At 48.5% G+C, this 21,744-nt stretch overlaps 1 protein-coding gene across 2 annotated transcripts in view; it reads right to left on the bottom strand.

Moving 5' to 3' along the window:
* The window catches only part of PPP2R5D (protein phosphatase 2 regulatory subunit B'delta), a 27,978-nt gene extending 6,234 nt beyond the window's left edge, over positions 1–21,744 (bottom strand). The window contains exons 1-2 of one of the 2 annotated variants that reach the window (XM_050786929.1): positions 21,544–21,744; positions 15,642–15,719 (exon numbers count right to left, since the gene is read on the bottom strand). In XM_050786929.1, coding sequence (XP_050642886.1) covers positions 15,642–15,719; positions 21,544–21,570 — 105 coding nt within the window. In that variant the 5' untranslated portion in view covers positions 21,571–21,744. The remainder of the gene's footprint in view (positions 1–15,641; positions 15,720–21,543) is intronic. The other variant, XM_050786930.1, reaches the window with a different exon arrangement.

The raw sequence follows: 21,744 nt of genomic DNA, 5'->3' as shown, positions 1-21,744 counted from the left end.
AGAAAAGTGATTATGTTGCCAGGGGAAACGGGGTGAGTATTGCTAAGAAGACACATGAGGAATAAGAAGAGACATGAGGAGCCTTCTGAGTAATGTAAACATCCTGCATCTTGACTGGACCTGCAAAGTGGTGCATGGCAGATACATACCTAAAATTTATTGAGCAGTATACTTAAGATCCTTTACTGAATGTGTGACAGTCTTCAATCACAGGTGCGGTGGCTCAAACCTGTAATCCCAGCACTTTGGGAGGCCAAGGCGGGTGGATCACCTGAGGTCAGGAGTTCAAGACCAGCCTGGCCAACATGTTGAAACCCCGTCTCTACTAAAAATACAAAAATTAGCGGGGCGTGGTGGCAGGCGCCTGTAATCCCAGCTACTCGGGAGGCTGAGGCAGGAGAATCGCTTGAACCCAGGAGGTGGAGGTTGTAGTGAGCTGAGATCATGCCATTGCACTCCAGGCTGGGTGACAAGAGCGAGACTTCGTCTCAAAAAAACAAAAAAAAACAAAAAAAAAAAAGTAAAAGAAAGGCCAGGCATGGTGGCTCACGCCTGTAATCCCAACACTTTGGGAAGCCAAGGCAGGAGGATCACTTGAAGCCAGAAGTTTGAAACCAGCCTGAGCAACATAGCAAGACCCCATCTCTATAAAAAATGTTTTTAAATTAGCCAGGTGTGGTGGCACATGCCTGCAGTTCCAGCCACTCAAGGTTGGAGGATCCCTTTTGCCCCCAGGAGTTCAAGTCTGCTGTGAGCTATGATCGCACCAACTGCACTCCAGCCTGAACAACAAAACAACACCCTGTCTCTAAAAATAAAAATTTTCAAATTTAAACAGGTAAAAGAAAGAAATTCATTCCCATGTCTTAGTACTTTACTATTAGAAATTTAGCTTAATAAAAATCATAAATTAAAAAAAAAAAGCTTTGGAGGAGGCAGAAGGAGCCAGGCCAAAAAAAAAAAAAAAAAAAAAAAGGCCGGGCGCGGTGGCTCAAGCCTGTAATCCCAGCACTTTGGGAGGCCGAGACGGGCGGATCACGAGGTCAGGAGATCGAGACCATCCTGGCTAACACGGTGAAACCCCGTCTCTACTAAAAAAAAAAATACAAAAAACTAGCCGGACGAGGTGGCGGGCGCCTGTAGTCCCAGCTACTCGGGAGGTTGAGGCAGGAGAATGGCGTAAACCCGGGAGGCGGAGCTTGCAGTGAGCTGAGATCTGGCCACTGCACCCCAGCCTGGGCGACAAAGCGAGACTCTGTCTCAACAAAAAAAAAAAAAAAAAAAAAAAAAGCTTTGTGCACAAATACTTTTAACAGCCTCATTTATAACAGAAAATGAACAAATGTAATATCAGGAGTTAATATTATATTTATGAAAACTATGGGCCAGGTGCAGTGGCTTACGCCTGTAATCCCAGCACTTTGGGTGGCCAAGGTGGGTGTATCACTTGAGGTCAGGAGTTCCAGACCAGCCAGGCCAACAAGGTGAAACCCTATCTCTTACTAAAAATACAAAATTAGCCGGGTGTGGTGGCGGGTGCCTGTAATCCCAGCTACTCGGGAGGCTGAGACAGGAGAATTGCTTGAACCTGGCGGGTGGAGGTTGCAGTGAGCCAAGATTGCGCCATTTCACTCCAGCCTGGGTGACACAGTGAGTGAGACTCTGTCTCCAAAAAAAAAAAAAAAAAAAAGAAGAAAGAAAAGAAAAAACTATGTAATACATAGTTTCATTATAAAAAATATTTTCATATTCACAGTAATTTGCCCAAAATGGTGGTATTTTTGGAGGAAGGGAAATGTCTGCAGAAAGGCATAAGAATGATGAGGACTTATTTTCCATGGTAGAAAGTCAATAGATAATGTCTAAATCTCAAAAAAAAAAAGTAGGAAAATAATCTAATGTGAAAATCTAAAGGAATCTAAAGTAGGAAAATAATGTAATGTGAAAATCTAAAGGAATCTAATGAGGAAAGAGCTAAGAGTTGCATTCCAACCCCAATAGTAGTACTATCTGACTTTCTGAACAATGTATGTGTTCTCATACTTATAAAATTTGGAAATAAAACAAAAGGTCTAAAACTACACAATGACAGAAAATTGCTTCCTATGCTAACTTAAATAACGACAGTACGAGGCCGGGCGCGGTGGCTAACGCCTGTAATCCCAGCACTTTGGGAGGCCAAGGCAGGTGGATTGCCTGACCTCAGGAGTTTGAGACCAGCCTGGGCAACACAGTGAAACCCCATCTCTATTAAAGTACAAAAAATTAGGCGGGCGTGGCGGTGGGTGCCTGTAGACCCAGCTTAAGCCTGAGGCAAGAGAATTGCTTGAACCCAGGAGGCGGATGTTGCAGTGAGCTGAGCTCACGCCACTGCACTCCAGCTCCAGCCTGGGTGACAGAGCGAGACTCTGTCTTCAAAAAATAAATACATAGGCCAGGTGCAGTGGCTCACGCCTGTAATCCCAGCACTTTGGGAGGCTGAGGCGGGCAGATCACCAGGTCAGGAGATCGAGACCATCCTGGCTAACATGGTGAAAGCCTGTCTCTACTAAAAATACAAAAAATTAGCCGGGCGTGGTGGCGGGCGCCTGTAGTCCCAGCTACTCGGGAGGCTGAGGCAGGAGAGTGGCATGAACCTCAGAGGCGGAGCTTGCAGTGAGCCGAGATCACGCCACTGCACTCCAGCCTGGGAGACAGCGAGACTCCGTATCAAAAAATAAATAAATAAATACATCAAAAAATAAATACAGTACAAAACTAGATACGCAAAATGAGCTCACATTAAAACACATGCACAGAACCAAAAACGAGGTTCAGAAAAGGTAAGAACAAGCCCAAGTCCACCACTGTGTTAATGACTATCTCCTGTAGTAGAATTAGATTACTTCTGCATTTCTAAATTTTCTACAAGTTGACACTGCTTTTTTTCTGCCTTACTTCCATTGTGTACTATGATACTGCTTTTATAATGGGAGAAATGCAGCTAATTTTTAAAAGCTATCCTTTTTATTTTATGTATTTATTTATTTTTGAGATGGAGTCTCGCTCTGTCATCCAGGCTGGAGTGCAATGGCACAATGTTGGCTCACTGCAACCTGCACCTCCAAGGTTCACGTGATTATCCTGTCTTAGTCTCCCGAGTAGCTGGGATTATAGGCACCCGCAACCATGCCAACTACTTTTTGTATTTTTTGTAGAGATGGGGTTTCTCCATGTTGGCCAGGCTGGTCTTGAATTCCTGACCTCAACTAATCCACCTGCCTTGGCCTCCCAAAGTGTTGGGATTACAGGCGTGAGCCACCATGCCTAGCCTAAAAGCTATCCCTTTTTAAAGGTACAGCTCCCAGACACAGGTGTTACAGCCCCATGAAGTCCATTTTCAGAATTCTAAACATAGGTATTTGCAGGGCTGTCTGCCCACAGGTACTCCTGGACTGTCCAGGCAGCCCCCTGTTGGGAGAGGAGAGAAGCTAAGCCACAGGACAGCCCTTGCCCCCAACCAGAGACTACAATAGGACCAGGCAGAGGCCATGTCCAGCTGCGTGCCTTCACCATAGGGGGGAAAGGTGACCTCTTGGCCTAATAGAAGAACTTGAAATCCTCTGGGATGGGGGAGGAGAGGAAGACAGAAATGTTATTAACTGCATCCTCTGAATTTTTTATAAAAACAATGATATGGACGTGTCACCTATCTAGGGATGAGAGAACAGGAGAGGAGCACTGGGTCCAGCCTGTGGGTCCCGTGTGTTGGACATGGCAAGGCATCTGGAGTCTTCGGTCTCCCTTTCTACATATGGCAGATGAGTCACACCTTAGGGTGGGGGAGAGTGGTAGTAGGAGAAAAGCAGGTTGGGGGCCAGCACTTGGTGTGTATCCAGACTCTCCCCTGCTTCGGGCCTTCATTTCCCTGCCTTAAGAACAACTAGGCCGGGCGCGGTGGCTCACATCTGTAATCCCAGCATTTGAGAGGCAGAGGCGGGCGGAATACGAGGTCAGGAGTTTGAGATCAGCCTGGCCAACATGATGAAACCCTGTCTCTACTAAAGATACAAAAAATTAGCTGGGCGTGGTGGCACATGCCTGTAATCTCAGCTACTCGGGAGGCTGGGGCAGGAGAATCGCTTGAACTCAGGAGGCAGAGGATGCAGTGAGTTGAGATCACACCATTGCACCCCAGCCTGGGTGACAGGGTGAGACTCTGAATAAAAAAAAAACAACAAAAAAAAAACCAAACCCTTATCTGTGGAGGTTGGTGCTCAATAACAGCTTGGGCCAGACTGCCTGCCTGGGTTCAATCCTCACTCTGCCACTTATTAGCTGAGTAATATCCAGAAAGCCTGTGCCTCAGTTTTCTCATCTATAAAATGGGATGACAACCGTACCTACCTTATAGCACTATAGTAAGGATAGAGATGGAACAGTTCCTGGCACTGAAGAAGCACTTTTTTTTTTTTTTTTTTTTTTTTTGAGACAGAGTCTGGCTCAACATGTTGCCCAGGCTAGAGAGTGCAATGGCACAATCTCGGCTCACTGCAACCTCTGCCTCCCGGGTTCAAGCAATTATCCTGCCTCAGCCTCTGGAGTAGCTGGGATTACAGGCGCACGCCACCACGCCCGGCTAATTTTTTTTCGTATTTTTAGTAGAGACGGAGTTTCACCATGTTAACGAGGCTGATCTCGATCTCCTGACCTCGTGATCTGCCCTCCTCGGCCTCCCAAAGTGCTGGGATTACAGGTGTGAGCCACCGTGCCCGGCCCTAAAGAAGTATTTTATAAGAGGTACCTTCTACTACCACCACTACTATTACTATTGTTTCCCATACCCAGGTTTTAGGAATGCAGCCTGGACTCTCCTTCCTATGCTAGCACAACTCAAATGTTCCGTTGAGTCCATTATCCTCCTTGTTTAAAAATGGGGAACCCCGGCTGGGCACAGTGGCTCAAGCTTGCAATCCCAGCACTTTGTGAGGCTAAAGCAGGCGGATCACCTGAGGTTGGGAGTTCAAGACCAGCCTGACCAACATGCAGAAACCCCATCTCAACTAAAAATACAAAGTTAGCCGGGTGAGGTGGTGCATGCCTGTAATCCCAGCTACTCAGGAGGCTGAGGCAGGAGAATTGCTTGATCTTAGCAGTGAGCCAAGATCGCGCCATTACACTCCACCCTGGGTAACAAGAGTGAAATTCTGTCTCAAAAAAAAAAAGAAAAGAAAGAAAATGGGGGACCTAGAAAATCACTGCATCTTCCAAGACTCCGTTTAAGTCCCACCTTCTTCCAAAAAGTCTTCTCAGATCTTTCCAGCCCTTGGGTATCATCCCCTCCTTTTGATACCACTTGTCTGTTCCATTGGCTCTGTGACTGCTCACCCCCTAGTGACACATCTTAGTCTCTTCATATGTCATTCCCCTAACTAGATGGCAAGTCCTTTGAAAGCCAGGACCCTGTTTGTACACCTGTGGGTGCCCCCAGCACTGACACCTAATAGGAATTGAATGAAGGTTTGGTTGGTTGGTTGACCAGGAGCCAAAGCTTTCAGTTCCTGCCCAGGCTCCTCCCCACAGGCTCTTCCTCTCCTGCCCCAACTCAGGAATCCTCAGAACAGGGTGCTATACAGCATTAGGAGCAGAGTCTGGAGGGAGAAACATTAGTGATACTAGGGTGAGGGGCTCAGTGCCAACCTGACGACAAGACTCCATCCTTCCAGGTAAGATGCAGACACCCTGCACTTCCACAAACCTCACACTGAGGAGGCAGCTAGAGAGAGGCATTCTTCCCAGAAAGGGAAAAGGAAGGCCTCAATTTTTTCTGCTAACAAGAAGGTGGCTCATGTCTGTAATCCTAGCACTTTGGGAGGCCAAGGCAGGTGGATCACTTGAGGTCAGGAGTTCAAGACCAGCCTGACCAACATGGTGAAACTCTGACTCTACTAAAAATGCAAAAAAACAATTAGCCGGGTGTGGTGGTGCACACCTGTAACCCCAGCTACTCAGGAGCCTGAGATGGGAGAATTGCTTGAACCCGGGAGGCAGAGGATGCAGTGAGCCAAAATCACACTACTGCACTGCAGCCTGGGATTCAGAGCAAAACCCTATGTCAAAAAAAAAAAAAAAAAAGAGGTGGCCAGACGCGGTGGCTCACACCTATAATCCCAGCACTTTGGGAGGCCAAGGTGGCTAGATCACGAGGTCAGGAGTTTGAGACCAGCCTGGCCAACATGGTGAAACCCCATCTCTACTAAAAATACAAAAATTAGCTGGGTGCGGTAGCAGGCACCCGTAATCCCAGCTATTCAGGAGGCTGAGGCAGGAGAATCATTTGAACCTGGGAGGCGGAGGTTGCAGTGAGCCGAGATCACGCCACTGCACTCTACCCTGGGCGACAGAGCAAGACTCCATCTCAAAAAAAAAAGAGGTGGCAGGACTAGATCAGTGGTTTCCCAACCATTATTCCGGTAAAGGTTAGAGAGAACAGAGGGTTTTATGCCCCACCAATGGCCGGGCATGGTGGCTCATGCCTGCAATCCCAGCTCTTTGGGAGGCTGAGGCGGGCAGATCACCTGAGGTCAGGAGACCAGCCTGGCCAACATGGCAAAACCCTATCTCTACTAAAAATACAAAAAATTAGCCAGGCATGATGGTGGGGGCCTGTAATCCCAGCTACTCAGGAGGCTGAGGTGGGAGAATCACTTGAACCTGGGAGACAGAGATTGCAGTGAGCTGAGATCGCACCACTGCAGTCCAGCCTGGGCAACAGAATAAGACTCCATCTCAGAAACAAAACAAAACAAAACAAAACAAACAAAACAAAACCCACCCAATGAGCTGATATCTAAGGTCTTTTCTATACTAGTATTGCATTATTGAAGGCTGGAGTGGCTGGAGAGCAGCTGGAGAGCAGCTGGAGAGCAGCTGAGTGGGCTTACTCTGCCCTGCCCCCTACCCCACTGAGCTGCCCTGGTTTATGAGGACCATTGGCTCCCAAGATCCAGACACAAGAAGCATCTGAGAGACAGCTGCTCCTGCCAGCAAAGCCCCTGGCTGCCAAGCCCCGATGAGGTAACCGCTGTCTATTCACCCTTCACTAGGAAACATGCATGTCAGAGGGAGGTGGGCGATATGTCACCTACTCATGGGCATTCAACCATTTCTCCTAGAAGCTCCAGCCTCTAACTTCTCCGTTCACCTGGGTTGGAGGTAGAAGGCAAGTGGGTCTCCTGAGAAGCTTCTGCAGCCATCAAAGCAGGGGTGGACACTGACCAAAGGCAACTTGGCCAATCTATCCTCCACTCGCTACTTTGTCCTGCCCAGTTTCACTTGTGGGACTCTTTATTTTATTTTACTTTATTTTATTTTATTTTATTTTATTTTATTTTGAGAAAGGGTCTCGCTCTGTCACCCAGGCTGGAATGCAGTGGTGCGATCTCGGCTCACTGCAACCTCCGCCTCCCAGGCTCAAACAATTCACCTGCCTGGGCCTCCTGAGTAGCTGGAATTACAGGCGTGCACCACCATGCCTGGCTAATTTTTGTATTTTCAGTAGAGACAGGGTTTCACCATGTTGGCCAGGCTGGTCTCGAACTCCTGACCTCAAGTGATCTGCCTACCTCAGCCTCCCAAAGTGCTGGGATTACAGGCGTGAACCACTGTGCCTGGCCTTATTTTTTGTAGTTTTTGTAGAGACTGGGTTTCACCACGTTGCCCAGGCTGGTCTCAAACTCTGGAGCTCAAGCAATCCACCTACCTCAGCCTCCCAAAGTGCTGGGATTACAGGTGTGAGCCACCATATCTGGCCCTCACTTCTGTGACTCCATAGAGGCCATCTCTTCTGCCTGAAGTACTACTGCTTTCACTTCCAAACTCTCAACAGGATCCATACTCCAAGAAGTCTTCCTAGATTCAGGCCTCCAGCAATCAAGTGGCACTGTGAATTTCCACACCACACTCATACTCAGAAAATTCCAACTAAACGTGCCTACTCCGAACCTATCCTGGTCCAGCCTATTCTGAACACAGCTGCCATTAATAATTTAAACCCAGGCTGGGCACAGTGGCTCAAGTCTGTAATCCCCCCCAAAAAAAAATCTCAAAAAAAAAAAAATTTAAACCCAAATATTCAAATATAAATAAAGAGACAGGGGCCCGGCATGGTGGCTCACGTCTGTAATCCCAGCACTTTGGGAGGCCAAGGCAGCAGATCACTTGAGGCCAGTTCAAGACCAGCCTGGCCAATATGGCGAAACCCCATCAGTACTAAAAATACAAAGGTTGGCTGGGCATGGTGGCTCACCCTTATAATCCCAGCAGTTTGGGAGGCTGAGGCGAGCGGATCACTGGAGGTCAAGAGTTGGAGACCAGCCTAGCCAACATGGTGAAACCCTGTCTCTACTAAAAGTACAAAAATTAGCCGAGCATGGTGGTGGGCGCCTGTAATCTCAGCTACTTGGGAGGTTGAGGCAGGAGAATTGCTTGAACCTGGGAGGTGGATATTGCAGTGAGCCGAGATCACGCCATTATACTCCAGCCTGGGCGACAAGAGCAGAACTCCATCTCAAAAAATAAAATAAAAATAAAAATAATAACGGCCGGGCATGGTGGCCCACACCTATAATCCCAGCACTTTGGGAGGCTGAGACGGGCAGATCACCTGAGATCAGGAGTTCAAGATGAGCCTGACCAACATGGAGAAACCCCATCTCTACTAAAAATACAAAATTAGCCAGACGTGGTGGTGCATGCCTGTAATACCAGCTACTCAGGAGGCTGAGGAAGGAAAATCACTTCAACCCAGGAGGCGGAGGTTGCAGTGAGCTGAGGTCACGCCATTGCATTCCAGCCTGGGCAACAACAGTGAAACTCCGTCTCAAAAAATAAATAAACAAAAATAAAATAAATAAAAATACAAAATTTAGCCGAGCATGGTGGTGGGCGCCTGTAATCCCAGCTACTCAGGAGGCTGAGACACAAAAATCACTTGAACCCAGGAGGCAGAGGTTGCAGTGAGCCGAGACACTCCAGCCTGGGCAACAAAGCAAGAGTCTGTCTCAAAAATAAATAAATAAATAAATAAATAAATAAATAAATAAATAAAGAGATAGAAATATAATTTAAGCACTATAGAAAGTATTTAATATAAGAGAAAGATGAAACATACAATTAACAGAAAAACTGCAAAGATTAAATGTTATATTTCTTTTGCATAATGAATTAACTGGCCTAATAAATGAAGATCATTTTAGTTTAAAATCCCAAAAATCACAGAGGCCTTCTCTCCAGTGATGACGTCTAGAGCTCCATCTAGTGTTGCTTAATTCTTTCCTTCCTTCAATTATTAACTGAACATCATGCTAAGCATTAAAGATTAAACGTTTATATGCAAATTCTATACCATAAAAAAAAATTTTAAAGGTGACTAAAACATGGCCCTTGCCATCAAAGAGCTCACAGTCCACTAGGCAGGACAGACACAAATGCAGCTAACTGAACAAAGAAAATGCAAGAACAGAGAGGGCTGAGCTGCAAACTCTGCCTGGAAGAATTAGGGAAGATATCCCTGAAGAGGTGGCTTTTGATTTGGTTTTTATTATTTTTTTCTTTTTTGGCTCTTAAAAAATAAACATGAGTTTAAATGGCCAGGTACAGTGGCTCGTGCCTGTAATCCCAGCACTTTGGGAGGCCGAGGCAGGCAGATCATGAGGTCAAGTGATGGAGACTATCCTGGCCAACATGGTGAAACCTCATCTCTACTAAAAAAAAAAAAAAAATAGAAAACTTAGGAGGGCATGGTGGTGCATGCCTGTAGTCCCAGCTACTTGGGAGGCTGAGGCAGGAGAATCGCTTGAACCTGGGAGGCGGGGGTTGCAGTGAGCCGAGATCACGCCACTGCACTCCAGCCTAGGCAACAGAGTGAGACTCCATCTCAAAAAAAAAGGAAAGAATAAACATGAGTTTAATAGGCAAAAAAAGACACAGGCGAAATAAAGCAGTCCAGACCAGTGAAACTGCATCTGTGAGCATCCTGAGTCATATAAAGGGGTTGTCATATCAGAAGACAGGAAGTTGGGCAGGGCACAGTAGCTCACACCTGTAATCCCAGCACTTTCAGAGGCCAAGGCAGGAGGATTGTTTCAGTCCAGGAATTCAAGACCAGCCTTGGCAACACAGTAAGAACCTATCTCTACAAAAAATACAAAACTTAGCTGAGCACAGTGGCTCGTGCCTGCAGTCCCAGCTACTCAGGAGGCTGAGGTGAAAAGACCCCTTGAGCCCAAGAGGTTGAGGCTGCAGTGAGCCATGACTGTACCACTGTACTCCAGCCTGGGGAACACAGTGAGATCCTATCTCCAAAATAAATAAATAAATAAATAAATAAAAATATGGGAAGTTCGGTGGGACACAAAGCCAGGACTAACGCTAGAAGAAGAGTGGGGCCAGCTCAGAGGGGTTGAGGGTGCCATGCTAGTGAGTTTGGATTTTAACTTGTAAGCAGTGAGATGCCAAAACAGGTTTTTAAGTAGAGGACTGATAAGACCAAGAAGGTTTTTAGAGTAACAACTCTGGCCTCAGAGAGGACAGGCTGAAGTGGGGGAAAATTTATTCCTCCCTCTGTCCCTACTCCAGACTCAGGACAGGGCTCAGCACGTACAGGAGTCTATGACACTAAATTTTTATTTTTATTTTTTTGAGATGGAGTTTTGCTCTTGTTGCCCAGGCTAGAGTGCAATGGCGTGATCTTGGCTCACCGCAACCTCCATCTCCCGGGTTCAAGCGATTCTCATGCCTCAGCCTCCCCAGTAGCTGAGATTACAGGCTGGAATTACAGGTGTGCACCACCATGCCTGGCTAATTTTTGTATTATTAGTAGAGATGGGGTTTCGCCATGTTGGCCAGGCTGGTCTCGAACTCCCAACCTCAGGTGATCCACCTGCCTCAGCCTCCCAAAGTGCTGGGATTACAGGCATGAGGACATTGAATTTTTTTCTCCAAGGACAGATCAGGAAAGACCCTTACCTGCAGAGGCAGGTCAACAGTGTCTGATCTGATATCCCGAGGCTCCTTTCCATTCTAGGATTTATTTCTAGAATCTTAGAGCTAGCAGTATCACTTCATTAAAGACCACAAGAGACTCCAGAGTCACACAGACCTAGGTTGAATTCCAGCTCTGCCTTACTGCCTTACTGGCTGAATAAAGCTACTTAACATTTCCTTTTTTTTTTTTTTTGAGACAGAGTCTTGCTCTCTCCCCCAAGCTGGAGTGCAGCGGCACAATCTCGGCTCACTGCAACCTCCACCTCCCAGGTTCAAGCAATTCTCCTGCCTCAGCCTCCTGAGTAGCTGGACCACGCCTGGCTAATTTTTGTATTTTGAGTAGAGACAGCGTTTCACCATGTTGGCCAGGCTAGTCTCCAACTCCTGACCTCAGGTGATCCGTCCTCCTCGGCCTCCCAAAGTGCTGGAATTACAGGCATGAGCCACTATGCCCAGTTAATATTTCTAAGCCTCAATTTCATCTATGAAATGGGAATAATAATAATAAAGGGATCTCAGGGGAGTATTGTGAAGGTTAAATGAGACAATGCATGCAAAGTTCTTAGCACGGTGCCTGGTACATAGTATTGCACAGTATTCTGTCCCTTGCCCCCTTCCCCCACCAAATTCATGTCCACCTAGAATCTGTGAATGTGACCTTACTTGGAAACAGGGTCTTTGCAGATGTAATCAAGTTAAAATGAGATCATACTAGATTGGGGTGAAACCTAAGTCCAATATGACTGGTGTCCTTACAAGAGGAAAATTTGGACAGAGACAGAGACACATGGAGGAGAATGCTGTGTGAACACAGAGGCGAGATTAAAGTGATGCATCTACAAGGAATGCCAAAGATGGTCAAAAGCCACCGGAATCTAGGAGAGAGATGTGGAACGGATTCTTCCTTAGAACCTCTGAAGGACATGGCCCTGCCGACACTAATTTTACAACTTTTGGCCTCCAGAGCTGAGAGAGAATATATTTCTGTTTTTTTGTTTGTTTTTTGAGACGGAGTTTCACTCTTGTCGCCAAGGCTGGAGTGCAATGGCACGATCTCCATTCACTGCAGCCTCCGCCTCCTGGGTTCAAGCAATTCTCCAGCCTCAGCTTCCCCAGTAGTTGGGATAACAGGTGTGCCACCATCACGCCCAGCTAATTTTTTTTTTTTTTTTTTTTTTGAGACAGAGTTTTGTTCTTGTTGCCCACTCTGGAGTGCAATGGTGCGACATCGGCTTACTGCATCCTCTGGCTCCTGGGTTCAAGTGATTCTCCTGCCTCAGCCTCCTGAGTAGCTGAGATTACTATGTTGGTCAGGCTGGTCTCGAACTCCTGACCTCAGGTGATCCACCCGCCTCAGCCTCCCAAAGTGCTGGGATTACAGGTGTGAGCCATTGGACCTGGCCTATTTCTATTGTTTTAAGCCACCCAATTTGTAGTAATTTGTTTTGTTTTGTTTTGTTTTCTTGAGACAGGGTCTCATTCTGTCACCCAGGCTGGAGTGCAGGGTGCTACGATCATTGCCCACTGCAGCCTTGAACTCCTGGACTCAAGCGATCCTCCACCTCAGCCTCCTGTGTGGCTGGAAGTACAAGTGCACATACCCCCATACCCGGCTAATTTTTTATTTTTTATTTTTTTGTAGAGACAAGGTCTCTGTATGTTGCCTAGGCTGGTGTCAAACTGCTGCCCTCAAGCAATTCTCCCACCTCAGCTTCCCAAAGCATTAGGATTACAGGTGTGAGCCAGTGTGCCTGGCTTATTTGTAGTAGTTTATTATGGCTGCCCTAGGAAACTAACACAAAGTAACTGCTCTATAAAATACACATTAACTGCTATAACTATTAGATCAATTAGAAAGGCTCTGGCAAATGCCTGACAGAGCAAAACTAGCTAGAAGAACCCAAACTTTCAGACAAGAAAAGGGCAAGGGAAAGACTGTGCCAAACAGCTTTGGAAGACCACAGCCTCACATCCTAGCTCGAACTTTTCCAGCATACCCCTGCCATCCCAGACATGAGTACATGTCTAGAAAATCATGGATAATTCTTGCTGCCATCTCATATCTGTGAACCCTGAGCAGCGTTTCATCAAACAGCCCAAGGTGAACTCAACACCCTCCTTTCCCAGATTGCCTGAAATAGACCCATTGTCTTGGGCATATTTGTTTAAAAGGCAGTGAATAAATCATAGCAGCTGATCTCAGCATACTCCTTAACCTGTTCAGGCTTCATTTTCCCATCTATGAACTGATAATGTCAGACCCTAAGGTCCTTTCCAGCTCTAATTTGAAATTGGTGCATCTGTTCATTCACTCGTTCACTCATTCACTCACTAATGCATTCAAATGCTAGGTGCTTCTGCTGTGTCAGGCCCTTCAAGGGTGAATGAGAGCCTCATGGAGCTCCTGTGCTAGCTAACACAAGAGACAGCTGATAAAACAATGAATTCACAAGGAATTACTTCATTACAGTCGTGTTTAGGTGCTACCGGCGCTACCAGGCACTGAGGGCCAAAAGAGTAACTAACAGGAGCCCTCGCAAGGGATAGGGGTGGGTGGTCAAAAAAGGCTGCTTTAAGGAAACAACATCCCATCTAAGAACTAAAGAAGTAGGAGCTAGTTAGGCAAAAGATGGGAACTCCCCATTAAATTGTCCTTCTTCTCCCAGGATTTTCATGACTTAGAAAATCCTGTTTCTTGCTGCTCTCAATGTCAAGTTACCAGCTTCCAACCACCTTCCCTGTGGGTCCCACAAATGTCATCATTCCTGAAAGGGATATTGAGCCCAGAATGTGTCTTCCCAGAAGCATTTACTATGAACCAATTGCACAAGTACACAGAGATAGGAAAGAAGCAATGCAGAATAACATAGCTCCTTCCCTTGGAGTTCACAGTCTGAGAGACACAGATGGGAACAAATGGTCACAGAGCTGAGTGATAAGGATTATTAAAGAGACATTTAGAATACTGCATAAGGGCCGGGCACAATGGCTCACACCTGTAATCCCAGTACTTTGGGAGGCTGAGGCAGGTGGATCACCTGAGGTCAGGAGTTCAAGACCAGCCTGGCCAACATGGTGAAACCCCGTCTCTACTAAAAATATAAAAAATTAGCCAGGCATTGTGGCACATGACTGTAATCCCAGCTACTCAGGAGGCTGAGGCAGGAGAATTGCTTGAACCTGGGAGGTGGAGGTTGCAGCGAGCCGAGATCGTACCATTGCACTCCAGCCTGGGCAACAAGAGAGAGACTCCATCTCAAAAAAAAAAAAAAAAAGTAGAATACTACATAAGTGCAGAAGAAAGAATAATTCCTCTTCTGTGGTCCTCAACTTCCATGTCTATAAAATGGGGAAAACCTACTCTGCTTCTGATTACTTAAATGAGGCCTAAAATGAGGTGTGAAAACTGCTTGTGCCTCTCTAGAGGTGACCTATCAGCAGAAGTACTGAGAAACATCTAAACGCATAGTTAACCCCAAACATATGCTCATCAATCTCTTCTCCCAAAAAACCGTAAGACCTGTCCATAACTAGAGAGCTGTGTTTCCAGTTCTCCTCCATCCCTCTGAACAGTTTAGAGCAGGAGGGAGAAAGCAGAGAAAGCATCGATCACCAGTTTCCAGGTAGGATGTGGTGGATGCTCGCTGTATATGTTCACAAGATCATTCACCATCCAAAGCATCCCATTGTGCACGCTCGCAAACTTTCATGGATATACTGTATACTTCCTTAAGTCTCTCTCTCTTCTGGTGCTCTCTCGGCTTGCTGTTTATTGCTTTATAGCCCGAGATTGCTAAGCTGCGCTGACCTCTGCTCAGGACTGTCTTTTAGTCATGCTCACATTCAATTGTGACCAAGGGCAGTGGGCCCAGCTGGGCCCAACTCAGGGACACCAGCCCCTCCCAATCTCCTGCCCCACCCAGAGTCATGCTGAAGTCACTTGTTACCCCATCAAGTGTCTGTGGACTTTTCCCCTTCTGCCCAGGATTCCAGAACCTCCAGCTTTTTGCCCCAAGAAAAAGGAATTCTCAACATTCCAAGTTGGTAAGCAGAGAAACAACTTTCATAGGAATCTCTGGGGAGTCTGAAGAACTAGAGAATGTATTTGGTCTATACCAACCAAAGGGAAATCCTGCCTGAGCGCAGTCTGGATGGGCTGTCCAGGTTCCTCCCAGGATATGGAAGCCTTCCCTTCCGCCTCACCCCTGGGATGCCCTACCCCACTAGCCATCATGGAGTTGCGGGTGGCACCTACATCATATTTTTTTTTTTTTTTTTTTTTTTTTTTTTTTTGAGACGGAGTCTCGCTCTGTCGCCCAGGCTGGAGTACAGTGGCCGGATCTCAGCTCACCGCAAGCCCCACCTCCCGGGTTTACGCCATTCTCCTGCCTCAGCCTCCCGAGTAGCTGGGACTACAGGGGCCCGCCACCTCGCCCGGCTAGTTTTTTGTATTTGTTAGTAGAGACGGGGTTTCACCGTGTTAGCCAGGATGGTCTCGATCTCCTGACCTCGTGATCCGCCCGTCTCCGCCTCCCAAAGTGCTGGGATTACAGGCTTGAGCCACCGCGCCCGGCCGGCACCTACATCATATCTAAGGCTACGCCTACATTCATTACCTCCTCAGTGTTCTCGCCTCCACCATCCTTGCCCGAGCTGGTAGGCTTGGCTGTGCACTTGGCAACCTTGGGGGGCTCCTGAAAGGAGAAGATGAAGGTAGAGTTAGCAGATGCCAGGGAAAGGGAGAGGTCTTATCTGGCTCCCTTAGATCTTGTTGCAAATATCCTCTGTCCAGGTTCAATTAGAACCTACCTTGTGCCAAGCTGGGGTAGGTGGAGGGATCTACACAGAAGGAGATTCAGCCCCTCCAAGAGTTTAAAATCTGGTTAGGAAGTTACCCCAAACACACACTAATTCAGCATGAGAGTGCTCCTTCATCTTTCACCTCATTAGGCTGGTGCAGAGGTTGGGTCTGGGAGGGCCTTTGCTCAGGTCAGAACCAGAGTGAGGAGCCTTAAGGAAAAAGCATCAGGGAACAGTTGCTCACTGGCTTCTGGCTAACATGGTCAAAGGGGTGCCGGAGGCTTTCATGCTGGAGTGCAGGGAGTCACCACTCTCCCCTCACAGCTACCTGGAAAGACTGGGAGGCAATTTTTGGATGTCACAGATAGCGCACAGACAACAGGGTGCTACTCGGCATTTAATCAGTAAGGTCCAGGAATGCTAACAGGTACAGAACTGTCCCACCCAAAATGCCAAGAGCACCTCAGTTGACAAGCACTGAGACAGGGATGGGGGTAAAACCTGAACTGTTACAAAGAGTGAGCACTAGTCTGAAGTCTCCTTTGGGAACCTGGCAGCTGGCTCAGAGCCCTGGCCTGCCCAGCATCTCTTCCTATGCTTCGAGCCAAAAAAAGCAACTGCACAGGGACAGGATGGGGAAAATGTGAAAAAGACTTGGGGATTTAGGTCTGGCTGCAAGCTCAACACAAATCATCCATGTGCAGCTCACGTGACCTTCCATCCTGTTAACAGACCTGTGCAAACTGCTTGGCACTGACAGGGCTATCCTGGAGGATCTGGTTCAGTCATGAGCATCAGGCTTGGGAGGGGCCATGACAAATCCTAGTTTTTCTTAGAGGGAAATGCAACCCATACTGGGAGTGGATTCAAAGGCATGTCCCAAGACCAACAGCTGCAGGAACTGGGATAGTTAACAATGGAAGGGAGGAGTCATGAGGGATGGAGAAGCAAGATGGATCTTAAACAAATGAAGGGCTGCCTTGGATGCAACTTGTCCATATGGACCAGAGGCATGAGAGCAAAGGGCTGAAGTTGCAAGTCGGGCTGAAGCTCCAAACAAGAATTTTATCATGGAGCAATGGCACTAAAACTGGCCACCTAGTGAAGCCAAAAGCTCCCTAACCCCTGAGAACATTCAAGCAGGGGCTGGGTGACCTCCTGTAAGGCATGTTGCAAAAGAAATTCAAGCCTTTAATGAGGACTGGAGGATCTTGGAAATTACTTCCAGCTCTGAGATTGTGCAATTCAATAGCAGCCAAGCCCCTTCAGTGAGAAGTGTTAAATCAAGTTATTGTGACTATGGGGGCAAAAGGATTTCAGGGAGAAGAGAGCTCTGTGTGGGCTGGAGTAGGGGGAAGGCTTCTTGGAGGCGGGGAGGAAGAAAGGTGTGGTGTAGAGCAGCTCGATGCAGTAGGGGGAAGGGGTTCCTTCTCTGGGCTGAGCACGCTCCTGCTGTATACTAACCCTGCTGGCCACACTGACCCTTGACAGTGGCTGAGAGCATGGGGTGGAGAGAAATAGGCTGGGGGCAGGGTGCAGGCAGGACACAACATTGAGGTGTCTGCACACACCCCAGACATGAACCCCTTGGACAAAGCTGACCCATCTTCATACATCTCTGATCTCTCTATTAGATCATAAGCTGCTTATTCTTTTGTGTACCCCTCCACCCACCCTACAGCACTCAGCATGATGCCTCAGACATATCTTTCAAAGAATGCGCCTAAGAGAGATCCAGCTGCCTTAGTGTGTGGGTGTGAGTGGGCGTGGAGAAACCAGGCCCACCACCCTTGCTCCCTGGCTCCTGCAGAACAGGTGCAGCACACATACTTCAGCCCAGCTCAGCCATCAAGTGCTGTGTAGAACAGAGGTTAAAAGAACATGTTTGGGGCCGGGTGCGGTGGCTCAAGCCTGTAATCCCAGCACTTTGGGAGGCCGAGGCGGGCGGATCACAAGGTCAGGAGATCGAGACCACAGTGAAACCCCGTCTCTACTAAAAATACAAAAAATTAGCCGGGCGCGGTGGCGGGCGCCTGTAGTCCTAGCTACTCAGGAGGCTGAGGCAGGAGAATGGCGTGAACCCAGGAGGCGGAGCTTGCAGTGAGCCGAGATCGCGCCACTGCACTCCAGCCTGGGCAACAGCGTGAGACTCCGTCTCAAAAAAAAAAAAAAAAAAAGAACATGTTTGGGCCGGGCACAGTGGCTCACGCCTGTAATCCCAGCACTTTGACAGGCCGAGGTGGGTGGATCACGAGGTCAGGAGTTCAAGACCACCCTGGCCAAGATGGCAAAACCCCGTCTCTACTAAAAATACAAAAAAAATTAGCCAGGCATGGTGGCAGGTGCCTGTAATCTCAGCTGCTTGGGAGGCTGAGGCAGAGAATTGCTTGAACCCAGGAGGCGGAGGGTGCAGTGAGCCGAGACTGCACCACTGCACTCCAGCCTGGGCAACAGAGTGAGACTCTGTCTCAAAAAAAAAAAAAAAAAAAAGGCCGGGCACGGTGGCTCACGCCTGTAATCCCAGCACTTTGGGAGGCCGAGGCAGGCAGATCACAAGGTGAGGAATTCAAGACCAGCCTGACTAACATGGTGAAACCCTGTCTCTACTAAAAATAAAAAAAATTAGCCGGGCGTGGTGGCAGGTACCTGTAGTCCTAGCTACTCAGGAGGCTGAGGCAGGAGAATGGCGTGAACCCGGGAGGTGGAGCTTGCAGTGAGCCGAGATCGTGCCACTGCACTCCAGCCTGGGCAACAGAGCGAGACTCCGTCTCAAAAAAAAAAAACACGAACATGTTTGGACCCAGCCCTGTGTTTTGGGCCCAACTCTTACTAGCTATATAATCATAGACAAGTTAACTAGACTCTCTAAGCCTCATCTCAGAGAGTTTCCTCATCTATTAGATGATGACAATATTAGTACCCTCTTCCCTCAGCACAGTGTTAAGGCACATGAAAACCGTAGTGCTGGTCAATGTTATTACTATTACTATTAACAAGAAAAAAGTCGGAGGGGGCAGGGGCACCCTACTCAGGAAAATAAAAGAGGTAAGTCCCAGAGGAGAACATGAAGGAAGGGGAGAGAGGCGAATCCCTCCAAGAGATTATCTTAGCACCTATCCACTAAGCACCTACTTACTGTGTGAAAAGGAGTTGCCAAACAAAATGAAACTTAGTTATTATCTCAAGGAGGAAGAAAAGGCTTGTCCACAATTAATTCCCATCCAAGGCCAAACACAAAAGGACCATAAGTGGCCTACTAAGTGCTCTGCAAATCCAGAAAAGAAAGGAGAGTTCACTCCTGACTGAGGGCTCAGAAACGCTTTAGAGAGGAAACTGTAAAAGATGGCCAGGAGAGAGGAGACAGGTCACAGAAGAGCATTAAAGATCCTCCACCCACAGGCATCCAGGCAAACCTCAGTCACACTGTCAACCCCCCTCAGAGCCTGCCAACCCCCCTCAGAGCCTGCCAACCATTGAAGAAGGCCAAATGCAGCTGAAAATCAAGAGCAGAAAAACCTTATAGGGAGGTGAGAGTTATGCCTGGCTCCACGCACCCCAATCCTTCCAACACCTTTTCCCAACCAAACGCTTACACCCATGGTCCTAGCAAGTCTCACTGGGAATTTGTCGTCTGCTTCACAGACTAGTAGGCTATTGCTTTCTGGGGATGGGACAGTATCTAGTCCAACAGATTAAAAATTACAAATGGGTGGGGACCTCACCAGCTTTCCCCGAATTCCATTTCCCTTAGCCCCTGGTGTGGTTGATTTCTGTGTGCATTGTCTACAACTGAGCTACCCAAACCACCTCCACATGCCCACTCCCCAAGGACAGGGCCTGGGTGGGGCACACAACCCTGTCCAGCTCACTACCCCCAGAAGGCTCACCATGTAGTACACCATCACCAACCCTGTACGTAGAACCTCAGGCCCTAAAAGGTTAAGGGGACAACCCAGAATCAGAGCTGCCTGGCAAATACAGAACAACCCCAGGAGAAAAAGTATGATTGAAAAGGTCAGAGATGGCAGCCCAGTAACCCAGCCAATCAGAGGGCAAATGAAAGCAATATACCTCTGGGGTCATCAAGCAGGTGGCCAGAACACCAGGCCAGAGCCAGCCCCCACCAAAAAGGGCCAGCCCCAGGAGAGGAGAAGCTGGGGGAGGCTGGAACTGGTATCCTAGCATCCTTTGTGTGAGTCTGTACCTCAAAGGAACCACACCTCTGAGTCAGACCTCAGCAACAGCAGGAAACAGAGGGTAGAAAAAGGCACGGATGAGGAACAGAGGAAGGCGGTACCAAGGTAGAAGAAGAAGGTGAAAGAAAGCAACATTTAAGAACTGGCCTGTGGGTTCACACCTGTAATCCCAGCACTTTGGCAGGCCGAGGCGGGCAGATCCCCTGAGGTCAGGAGTTCAAGACCAGCCTGACCAACATGGAGAAGCCCCATCTCTACTAAAAATACAAAATTAGCTGGGTGTGGTGGTGCATGCCTGTAATTCCAGCTACTTGGGAGGCTGAGGCAGGAGAATCCCTTGAAGCTGGGAGGCAGAGGTTGTGGTGAGCCGAGAGCGCACCATTGCACTCCAGCCTGGGCAACAAAAGCGAAATTCCATCTCAAAAAAAAAAGAAAGAAAGAAAGAAAGAAATGGCCTGTGTCAGGACATCATGACAAAGACATAGGTGTTCAGGGGTGGCTGGCCTGCAGGCTAAGAAGAAACAATAATCTGACAGTGAGCGCAAATTCCCAATTTGAAGATGGTGTAGCTCAGGAAAGGCAGAAATTCAGCACCGGTGCAAAAAGAAAAAAAAAAAAAAAAAAAAGGAAAAATGCAAAGGTTATCCTAGGATTAGGAATAAGGATGTGGAGCCTTCTCAGATTTGGAAAGGTGACTAGTTTAGGATGCACCTGGGAGCCAGTTAGGAGGGCTTTGATACAAAAGAGGCCTTTAAGTCAGGAGACCTGATATTGCAGCTGGGCCTCCAGAAGTCTGTGTGACCTTGGACAAGTCCCTTGCCCTGTCGGGGCCTCAGTCTCCTCATCTGTACCATTAGGGATTGCACTGCATGCGCTCAGAGGTCCCTTACAGCACCGTCGTTGTAAGGTTCCATCAACAGAAGGGCTCAGTCCTGCTTACAAGTTTGTGTGTGAAGGAAGAACTAGAGGGAGGGGCCTAGGCCAGATTTGGGTGGAGGAGAGAGAAAGCAGCGCTGTTCTAGGTCAGGGGCTTGGCATGGAAAGAGAAGGGGCCGTAGGGGACTGTGGGGCGGCTGTCCCAGGCGGGTAGGAAGAGGAAAGGGGCTGCTCAGGGCGGGGGGAGGGGGCAATTCTGGAGGAACGTGCAGTTTCAGATGAGGGGCTGCCCAAACCGATGGGACATCGGGGCCAGGGGTGATGGGGGGACAGAAAAAGCAGGACAGTGACCTGGGAATGGGGCAGATCTGGAAGAAGGAGGTTACCCTGGGCCGGGGGTAAGAGAAGGGAAGAAGGGAGGGAGGTGTATGTGGGGGGAGTCTCTCCGGGCAAGGTGGGGGAGCTGTCCTAGCTGCGGCACAAGCTGGGGGTGCTGCCAGTCGCGGGGGCGTAGGGCTGGCCCCAGGAGTCCTGCGGGGGCCGGACGGGAGGGTCAGTCTGGGGCTGTCCCGGGCCTGGCTCCGGCCCCTCCCAGAGCTCCGCGCAGGCTCCAAGGCGGCGGTGCGGGAAAAAGGGCCACGCTCACCTTCTCCTTTTTCAGTTTATAGGGCATCTCGGCCCGTCCGGACCCGGCCCGTCTCCTGCGGCCCCGCTCCGGCTCCGGCTTTGCTCGGCCGCACTCGGCCCGCTCGGCGTCTCTTCGCCACCGCCTGCGCGCAGCGCCCGGGTCGAGCGGTGCCTGCGCCTCCAATTGGCCCGAACTCCTACAAAACTGCCTGACAACCAG

Source organism: Macaca thibetana, chromosome 4 (assembly GCF_024542745.1).
Source record: "Macaca thibetana thibetana isolate TM-01 chromosome 4, ASM2454274v1, whole genome shotgun sequence".
Taxonomy (NCBI): domain Eukaryota; kingdom Metazoa; phylum Chordata; class Mammalia; order Primates; family Cercopithecidae; genus Macaca; species Macaca thibetana.
Note: the sequence above shows the minus strand (reverse complement) of the source record. Positions and strands in the feature narration are given on the sequence as shown.